Source organism: Balaenoptera musculus, chromosome 8 (assembly GCF_009873245.2).
Source record: "Balaenoptera musculus isolate JJ_BM4_2016_0621 chromosome 8, mBalMus1.pri.v3, whole genome shotgun sequence".
Taxonomy (NCBI): domain Eukaryota; kingdom Metazoa; phylum Chordata; class Mammalia; order Artiodactyla; family Balaenopteridae; genus Balaenoptera; species Balaenoptera musculus.
The window spans coordinates 103894486-103904250 of record NC_045792.1 but is presented as its reverse complement, the minus strand read 5'-3'; the positions used below and the strand labels follow the sequence as shown (position 1 = coordinate 103904250).

The following is a 9765-nucleotide window of genomic DNA, read 5'->3' as shown; positions in this document are numbered from 1 at the left end:
GACAAGCAGCTGTTCACGGGTGTGACAAGGTCGGTGTGTCCCGACTGGGGTCTCTGTGAGTCTCTGGGAAGCGACCTCAACCCACCGCCAAGAGCCCCAGACGGCACTGGAGTTTTCTGAGGGTCGTCCAGCCTCCTCTCCTCGATTCCCAGCCCGTTAGCAGCGCCTCCTCCCCTCCCCTGCCCCCACTCCCAGCACCCCCCACCCCTGCCCCCCGCCCGACTGCTTCCTGCTCTGGCGGCCCCGGGGGAGCGGGAGCAGGGAACTGGCTGCGGCCCCAGCCCACTCCTTACAAGGCCTGAGCCCGGCCCGGGCCCGCCCCCGGCCCGCCCGCCAGAGGCCCCAGTCCCGCCCCCTGTCAAGAGCGGCTGCCGGCCGGGCCCGGGCCAGTCGGGGGGCGTCGCGATGCTGCTGCGCCTGCTGCTGGCCTGGGCGGCCGCGGTGCCTACGCTGGGCCAGGCCCCCTGGGCCGCCGAGCCCCGCGCTGCCTGCGGCCCCGGCAGCTGTTACGCGCTCTTCCCGCGGCGCCGCACCTTCCTGGAGGCCTGGCGGGCCTGCCGTGAGCTGGGGGGCGACCTGGCCACGCCGCGGACCCCCGAGGAGGCCCAGCGCGTGGACAGCCTGGTGGGCTCCGGCCCGGCCAGCTGGCTGCTGTGGATCGGGCTGCAGCGGCAGGCCCGGCACTGCCAGCCGCAGCGCCCACTGCGGGGCTTCACGTGGACCACAGGGGACCAGGACACGGCCTTCACCAACTGGGCCCAGCCCGCCACGGGTGGGCCCTGCCCGGCCCAGCGCTGTGCGGCCCTTGAGGCGAGTGGCGAGCATCGCTGGCTCGAGGGCTCGTGCACGCTGGCCGTCGATGGCTACCTGTGCCAGTTTGGCTTCGAGGGCTCCTGCCCAGCGCTGCCCGATGAGGCAGGCCAGGCCGGCCCCGCCGTCTACACCACGCCCTTCCACCTGGTCTCCGCAGAGTTTCAGTGGCTGCCCTTCGGCTCTGTGGCTGCCGTGCCATGCCAGGCTGGCAGAGAAGCCTCTCTACTCTGCGTGAAGCAGCCTGACGGTGGCGTGGGCTGGTCGCGGACTGGGCCCTTGTGCCCCGGTACCGGCTGCGGCCCAGACAACGGGGGCTGTGAACACGAGTGCGTGGAGGAGGCGGACGGTCGGGTGTCCTGTCGCTGCACCGAGGGCTTCCGGCTGGCAGTGGACGGGCGCAGCTGTGAGGACCCCTGTGCCCATGCCCTGTGTGAGCAGCAGTGTGAGCCTGGAGGGCCACAGGGCTACAGCTGCCACTGTCGCCTGGGTTTCCGGCCAGCCGAGGATGAGCCGCACCGCTGCGTGGACACAGATGAATGCCAGATTGCCGGCGTGTGCCAGCAGATGTGCGTCAACTACGTTGGTGGCTTTGAGTGCTACTGCAGCGAGGGCCACGAGCTGGAGGCTGATGGCATCAGCTGCAGCCCCGCTGGGGCCATGGGCGCCCGGGCTTCCCAGGACCTTGGGGACGAGTTGCTGGATGATGGGGAGGATGAAGAGGATGAAGATGAAGCCTGGGAGGTCTTCGATGGTGGCTGGACAGAGATGCCTGGCATCCCGTGGATGGAGGCCACGCAGTCACCTGACTTTGGCCTGGCCTATAGACCTAGCTTCCCAGAGGACAGAGAGTCACGGATGCCCTACCTGGACCCCACCTGGCCACCCCCGCTTAGTGCCCCTAGGGTCCCCTACCACTCCTCAGTGCTCTCTGTCACCCGGCCTGTGGTGGTCTCTGCCACACGCCCCCCACTGCCTTCTGCCCGCCAACCCCCTATTGTCTCTGCCACGCGTCCGCCCCTGACCCCTGCCCCTCAGCCCCCCGTGGTCCCTGCCATACATCCAGCTTTGCCCTCTGACCACCAGTTCCCCAAGATCTCAGCCAACTATCCAGATCTGCCTTCTGCCCACCGACTCCCCGTTATCTCTGCCACACACCCAGGACCGACCCCTGCCCACCGGCCCCCAATTATCTCAGCCAAATATCCTGAACTGTTCCCCGCTCACCAGTCCCCCATGTTTCCAGATACCCAGGTCGTTGATACCCAGAACACCACTCATTTGCCTCGAATCCCAGCTAACCACGCCCCTCTGGTCACCACCTCCAGCGCCCGTCAAACCCCTGTGACCCCAGATATCCCGGTCCTCAAAGCCCAGGCCACCCACCATCCCATTACTTCCAGTGTCCAGCCTTCTCTGACCACTACCTCCAGGCCCCCTGTGTCGCCTGCCCATCAAGTCCCCGTGCCTGCTGCCACCCAACCCCCAGCCTTCCACACTCCCCTGCCCCCAGAGAGCCCCACTAACCAGACCTCACCCGCTAGCCCGACACACCCCCATTCCAAAGCCCCACAAGTCCCAAGGGAAGGTACCCCTGACCCCAACCTGGCCCCGTGGCTGCCCTCGGCAGTCCCCACAGCCCTGGGGGAGGCCAGTCCAGCAGGCCGCAGCCGCAGGGATGATCGGTGGTTGCTGGTGGCACTCCTAGTGCCAACATGCGTCTTCTTGGTGGTCCTACTTGCACTGGGCATCGTGTACTGTACCCGCTGTGGCCCCCAGGCGCCCAATAAGCGCGTGACCGACTGCTATCGCTGGGTCACCCACGCCGGGAGCAAGGGCTCAACGGAACCCGTGCCCCACCGGGGCAGCCTCACAGGGGTGCAGACCTGCAGAACCAGCGTGTGATGGGGCGCAGCCCCCGCTCTGTGGGGTGGGGGAAGGGGCATGCGTTGGACACATGGGCCAGGCTGCACCAGGGACCCACGGGGGCTGCCCAGCTGGACAGAAGGCTTCCTGGTCCCCCGGGCCCAGCCAGGCTCCTCTCTCAGTCAACCGCTAGACCTGACTCTTGGGAGCTCTGTTTCCTGGCCCAGCACTCAAGACGGAGGAGATGCCGAGGCCCCCCAGGACCTCAGGGGGTGGGTTCTGGGGTCTTCTCCAATAAACGGGGTGCCAACCTCACCCAAAGCTCCTGACCCCCATTGGCGCCTGAGGGGAGGGTCTGGGAGGACTCAGAAAAAAGAAGGAGGGGATCTTCCTTCAGCTTGTTTGGGCTCCCCAGGAAATAAGGTAAGACTCCTCAAGGCAGGGTATGCTTTAGAGATTCTCAGGGAAAACAGGAGCCCAGAGAGGGCAGAACTTTGCCCAAGGTCACACAGAGAGCCTAGGAGTGGGAGGTTCGGCATGAAGAGAATTTCATATTGGTTCCTCTTTTTACATAACTCTTAGAAGGTGGGACTGAATCTGGAATGAGGGCTTCTGCTGAACTGGAGCCAAACTGGGGTTTAGGGGGTCAAAGGCATGTTCTAGGCCTGGTGATTCTGGGGAGTGAAGGTGGTCTAGAGGGTGAGCTCTGGTACTTCCTTTCCCCTCCCCGAAGGCCGCCCAGAAGTTGGTGGCTGGGGCTCAGGCGGCTTGAGTCAAGGGTGCTGTCACCCCCCTGGGTTGTAGGTGATGGGAGGCACTCCTCCTCTCTGCTCTGGGGAGGTGGTGGGAGTCAGAGCCTAGAAGCTGGGCTGCGGAGAGCCAAGAACCCAGGAGCGAGATCCCACACCCAGCTCCCTGGGCAGCCTCCTGAGCAAGGCCTTCCCATCTTGGGCCACACTGTGCCCTTCTCTGTGTGGATGGTGCTGGGAGAGGGAGAACTGCAGACCGAGAAAGGCTCAGGCTGCTCCAGGCTGAGATATGCCATGAACGGGAGGAGGGGATGGTAAAAAAATCACAGCCTGTGGGGACCCAGCAACCTCTCTCATCCTGGGCTCACTGCCTTGGGGGGACCAAGGAGGGGGAGGCGTGGCAGGGGGAGGGGGAGGGGGAGGCGTGGGTTCCCACCACCTCTGTGATTTTTCAGTTGCAGCTTCTAAGGGACCTCTAATTAGGACGGAGCAGAACCACCACGACCACCCGGGCAGGCGAGGAGGGGTGACCCAGAGCCCCCTTTCCTACGCAGTGCCCTTTGCCACCCTCTGACCCCAGGGGCTGGGCCTGGGCTAGAAGGCTGAGCTGGGCCCCAAGGGACCAGGAGAGGAGGGGCGGGAGTTGGGGACGAATAGGGGCGCGTGGTGGGGGGCGGCACGGAGGGGGCGGAGGGAACGCTACGCACCGCCCCCCCTCCGCTCTCACGTTCCCCTAACTCAAACCAGACGCCCCCGACAGATCCAGCTCAAGCTTTTAACGTTGGAGGCGCCGCCGGAGAGGTTCACTGGATGGGAGTGGGGGTCGCGAGGTGGTCCAAAGGTCTAGGTCTGAGAAGAAGGTGGGGGGCGCAGCCTGGGGGTTGACAAAGCCTGCCAGGACGAGAAGAACTAGAGCTCCCTCCTGTGACCCTGGGCAGGAGATCCACAGCGCCCCGAGGGCAGGAAGGAGTTAAAAGCACTGCTGTCAGAGGGCGGGGATGGGAGTGGGGAAGGGGGCCCAGAGCCGGCTCTTTGTCATCCTGTAATGAGCACCAGATGCGGAGCTGCGTGCGGCCCTAAACAGACAGCCTCCCAGGGCAGAGCCCCCACTAGCGCCGAAATGGGGCTCCGCCCAGACCCAGAGCTGCGTTTGAGGCTCCGCCCACTGACTCAGGCCCCGCCTCCTCCAGGCGCGACCCGGGCCTGCACTATCAGCTTGGCCTCTCGGAGCTACGAGCCACGCCCACCCACTGCTGTCTGGCGTCCCCTCGGGAACTCTCCAGAGGCCACGCCCACCAAGGCCACAAGCCACGCCCCCTGCCAGCTCAGAGGTTCTCGCCGAGCGATTGCCCCGCCCCTCTGCTCTATCAGCTCCGCCCCGGCCAAGGCAGTACCTAGGCCCCGCCCACCAGGGCCATAGCCCCGCCTCCTAAGCGCAGCTTGCGCTAGGAGACTGGCAGTTATTAGTTGCAGCTTCCAGGAGGTATGAACTCCGCCCAGAGTTTACACATTCTCCTCACGCAGCTCCGCCCTTTGCAGAGCTGGGGACTAGGTCCACGAGTGTAGGGAATCCAGCAGAGACATTAACTCTGTCCGGTAGAGATGCAAACTCCGCCCTCCAGTAGTTCACCGCGTTCCATTCTAGCGCCTCTTCAGGCTACGCGCCCAGCTACAAGCCACGCCCCCTCCCCAGCATCCAAAATCTTAGGGTCCGGACCCCAGACCGGCCTCACCAAGGGAAGAGCTCCGCCCACGTATGGCTAACACACATTCGCTTCTTAATGAGGTAATGGTCCACCTACACAGAGCCCCAGGGCCCTCCCACTAAGAATGCCCAGAAGCCCCGCCCTTGATGGTCCCTTAAGTCCCGCCCACCCAGAGCGCTGCTCTCTGGGGTTTTGAGCACAGGCATCAACCACGCAGAGAAAGTAACCCAACCTCTCCTCTCAGGCTCCGCCTCCTGTTAATGTATAGTCACATCCACCCTAGGCCCAACCTTCTCTGGACGGAAGCCACGCCCGCTCCGGACCTGGGACCCTCGAAGTCCTCACTGCCTCTGGGTATGCTCAGACTACTGGGTCCGAACCCTATTGACCAGGATGCCCCTTGGACCCGACCCGGGCGCCCACTCTCCTTCCCTGCCCCCGGTTTCCTTTCGTCTAGATCGCGGGTTCTTTGGAGGGAGCTCCGAGACGGTATCAAGAGTCCGGCGGACGGTGTCCATGAATGGGCCTTTGGCGCCACCTACCTTCGGTGGCTTGAAGCCACCAGAAAGCCTCAGTCCGGCCTCTCCCAGAGCACACTAGTGTTCAATGAATAGTTGCTTAATTTATTAAATGTTTGTATTACTGTAATATCTGCCGAGTTCCCCCGGCAAAACGGCAGATCTGCTCGCAGGTGCCCTCCGTCGTATTTGGAAGACCCCAAGAGGGCTTCACATTGGTCCTCAAGCTGAGGCTGTCCCTGCCAGTCTTTATAGCAGCTGGTGGGACTCTTGCTGTTCTTCCTCTTGAATCCTGTTTCCCAGGGGCGAAAGCACAGCGTCTCACCTGGGGGTCAAGAACTGTTAGTGCTGGGCCCTCCCTTCCCCCAACTAGCACTCGGATGTGTGGACACCTTTCATAGGGGTGTGTGTTTGGCGGGAGGGAGTGGGTTTGGGCTCAGAGGTCCTCAGCTGGGATCTGACAGCCACAGTTTTTGGAGTGGAATTGATCTCAAGGCCGACCTCTATATCAGTGCTCATCCCTACATTTGAAAATATTAGTCTGCTGACTCCTACACTAGACGGGGTTTGGGGGGGGTCTCCAGGGAGCCCTGGAGACTCTGGAGTTCAGCGCTAGGAACTCAATAAAATATTCTTCAAACAATATTGGAACAGACCGGGGAGCTATAATTGAGGGGCGTTGGAACTAACACCTACTGAGGTCAACTAGGTGCCAGCACTCCCTGCTTCAGAACCACCCCCGGCAAACTCAGGCCTGGGGAGTGGGATGCCTTCCAGATGGGATTCCACCTCTGGTGTCCTGGCCTCTACAAATGCGAGTGGGGTTTGGTGCCAAATAATAATTAAAATAATAGTAGATGCATGCAGCACTTATTATATGCCTAGCCCAATTCTAAGGGCTTTACATTTAAGAATCTTTTAAGAACCATAGCATTTAAAGAACATTTCAAAGGGCTTCCCTGGTGGCGCAGTGGTTAAGAATCCACCTGCCAATGCAGGGGACACAGGTTAGATCCCTGGTCCAGAAAGATCCCACATGCCGTGGAGCAACTAAGCCCGTGTGCCACAACTACCAAGCTTGTGCTCTAGAGCCCGCGAGCCACAACTACTGGACCCGCGTGCCACAACTACTGAAGCCCACGCACCTAGAGCCCGTCTCCGCAACAAGAGAAGCCACCGCAATGAGAAGCCCGCGCACCTCAACGAAGAGTAGCCCCTGCTCGCTGCAACTAGAGAAAGCCCGCGCAGAAATGAAGACCCAACGCAGCCAAAAAGCAACAGACCAGGCATGCTGCACCAGACAGCCTTGCTTTGATTCCAGCTCCACTATCTGAGGGTTGGGACATTAGGCAGGTTCCCTAATCATTCCTCATTTGAAAAGTGGGCATACTATAATACCCATGATAGCCACAATAATCTGCTGGAGACGAGAAAGGTCTCTCTATGAGGAGAGGCAGGTTTCTTGCTGGAAGCCTATGAGGACATTCAGGGTGGCTGCAAGAACCTCCTGTAGGAAGTGCTGTCTGCTTTAGCTGGCAGTGGGGAGCCCTGAAGACAGAGTCCAGAAACTGATCACGGGAGAGCTGAATCCACAGAAACTGACATCCTACGCCCACCAAGTCCCTATGGCAGAGGTTCCCAAACACTGTCGGTTCACCACGTCCTGAGTGTCTCAGTTGATTTTTTCATGGCGTCCCTTGGTCACCCAACAGTTCCATTTAATAAATAGTTAGGTTCAAACGACGTAAGAAGTACTTGTGTTTTAATACCTCAGTGGTCATTTGAGAAAATAATACACATACATTGAAAGATACAAAAATATTTTATTCTTAAATAACCACAATCTCTTGCTGATGGGTGTGTGCACCACTTCTCAAAACTTGGAGTCAGACAGGACATCGTCACCTTCATTTCCTGTTCCGCACTGACTTTCCCTGTGGTACTTGCTTTTTATCATGGCAGCTGCCAAAAATCCAGCTGTGCAAAGATATTATGTCATCGAAAGGAACGTAGTGCAATCCGATGTTGAAACTGTGAACTGCCTCGAGCTAGCAGCTTGCCAATTGTCTGACAGATATCCAGTATCTCTGTGTTTCCCTCAAAGTTTTATAATATTTCATGGCATCCCCATGAGTTTGCTGCAGTGTATGGGCCCTGCATCAAAGGAAGGATCTTGTTAGACGCCAGGATTCTGATGGAGGATGCCTTGAGGAGGGGGAAGAAGGTGCGAGGTTGCGGGTGCCTGGAACCCTTCCCCTCCCCTTTGCTCTACTCCATTGCCAGGTTTGTCCCATGATAGCTAATGAGAAGGAGGAAAATGAAAACAAAACAGCGGGGGGGTGGGGGTGGGGGTGGGGGGGTGATGAATTGGGAGATTAGGATTGACATGTATACACTGATGTGTGTGAAATGGATGACTAATAAGAAAATAAATAAATAAACATTTTTTAAAAACCCAAAAAACAAAACGGGCCTGTGGGTGGGCAAAATCAGTTTAGAAAGATGATATCACTTCCAAGATGAATGACGGAAGCCTGTGGAGAAGAGGCAAACCTGGCTTTGGGGGTACACTACCAGGCAGCAGAAAGTAAAGATTTAGGTCTTAACTCATGGATTGTCTTGGAGGACCTTACAGGAAGCTGGATTTTCTTACTCTAATGCAGGCATCTGACAGCAGCTTTTTCAGAGGGCTCACTCCAGCCCCAACCTAGCACTGGCCACACTGGGAAGAGTCAGACTTCCTTGGAATAATACAGAGGAAAAAATTCCGAGGCTTTGGAGAACGGAATGGTAAAATCAGTCTATCCCACCTGTTAGCTGCCCAACCTCACAGACTGATATGTCACCGGGTCCCAGAGATTCTCCGCTCTCAGTGGCCATTGAAAATAGGCTGATTAGGACTTCCTTGGTGGTCCAGTGGTTAAGACTCTGTGCTTCCACTGCAGGGGGCATGAGTTCGATCCCTAGATGGAGAAGTTCTGCATGCCGTGCAAAAAATAAATAAATAAATTTTTACATGAAAAAAAAAAGAAGACAGGCTGATTAAAGAAGCCCTCGAAGGACTGATTAAAATGGGTGCTCTACCTGGATATTTCAGGATAATAATCTCCCTTTTCAAGGTTCTTAACCTTAATCATATCTGCAAAGTCCCCTTCTCCATGTAAGGTAATATACTCACAGGTTCCAGGGGATTAAGATGTGGGCATATTTGGGGCCATCATTCTGACAGTCACACTTAGGGACCAGGAAAACAGTGCTGGGTTGGTGTGAGATCCCTCTAGCCACAGTGAGCAGGTCCTGCAGTGGAGCGCCCAGTAGGACAGATGATAAAATCTTCTTTTTATTGTCGGCTTGTTTATTAGTGAGAGGTTGCCAGCCACTTCCTGCTGCAGCCGGACAGCTGGGAGGGGTGCTGTTAGCTGCCAATTTTCACCCAACAGTCATTCCTGGTCATGTGGCCATGGCACTGGAGGGGACAGTGTGCTGCCACAGCTGTCACAGCCTTGGGAGTGAGGGGCTGCATCAGGAGATGTTTCCAGCTTTGGTCTGTATCCAGACCCTGCTACTGAATTTATGTCTAGCCACCCCCTCTTGGGGGCCCTTGGGGTTCTTTCCTGCCATCTGATCTCAGTTCAAGTCCATCACCAGCATCTGGGGCTGTGTAATCACTTTATTTGTTGTTGTTGTTGTTGTTGTTTCTTATTTATTTATTTATGTATTTATTGGCTGCGCTGGGTCTTCGTTGCTGCACGCGGGCTTTCTCTAGTTGTGGCGAGTGGGGGCTACTCTTCGTTGCGGTGTGCGGGCTTCTCATTGCAGTGGCTTCTCTTGTTGTGGAGCCGGGCTCTAGGTGCGTGGGCTTCAGTAGTTGTGGCATGTGGGTCCAGTAGTTGTGGCTCGCGGGCTCTAGAGCGCAGGCTCAGTAGTTGTGGCGCACGGGCTTAGTTGTTCCACAGCATGTGGGATCTTCCTGGACCAGGGCTCAAACCCGTGTCCCCTGCATTGGCAGGCGGATTCTTAACCACTGCACCACCAGGGAAGTCTCTATGTAATCACTTTAAACCTCAAAAGGAAAGGAGGTCTCAAATGCTCTCCTCCCAGGGGCACCTTGGCCCC

General features: G+C 58.2%; 1 protein-coding gene across 1 annotated transcript; it reads left to right on the top strand.

Annotated features, from left to right (window-relative positions):
• Positions 1-383: 383 nt before the first annotated feature.
• CD248 (CD248 molecule) lies at positions 384-2998 on the top strand. The gene has a single exon (XM_036862210.1). It carries the CDS (start codon positions 406-408, stop codon positions 2713-2715), a length of 2310 nt encoding a protein of 769 aa, XP_036718105.1. The 5' UTR covers positions 384-405; the 3' UTR covers positions 2716-2998.
• Positions 2999-9765: the final 6767 nt, after the last annotated feature.

Bases quoted from the DNA above. Each gene is read 5' to 3' on its own strand.
- CD248 (XM_036862210.1), top strand. From the start codon at position 406: ATGCTGCTGCGCCTGCTGCTGGCCTGGGCGGCCGCGGTGCCTACGCTG.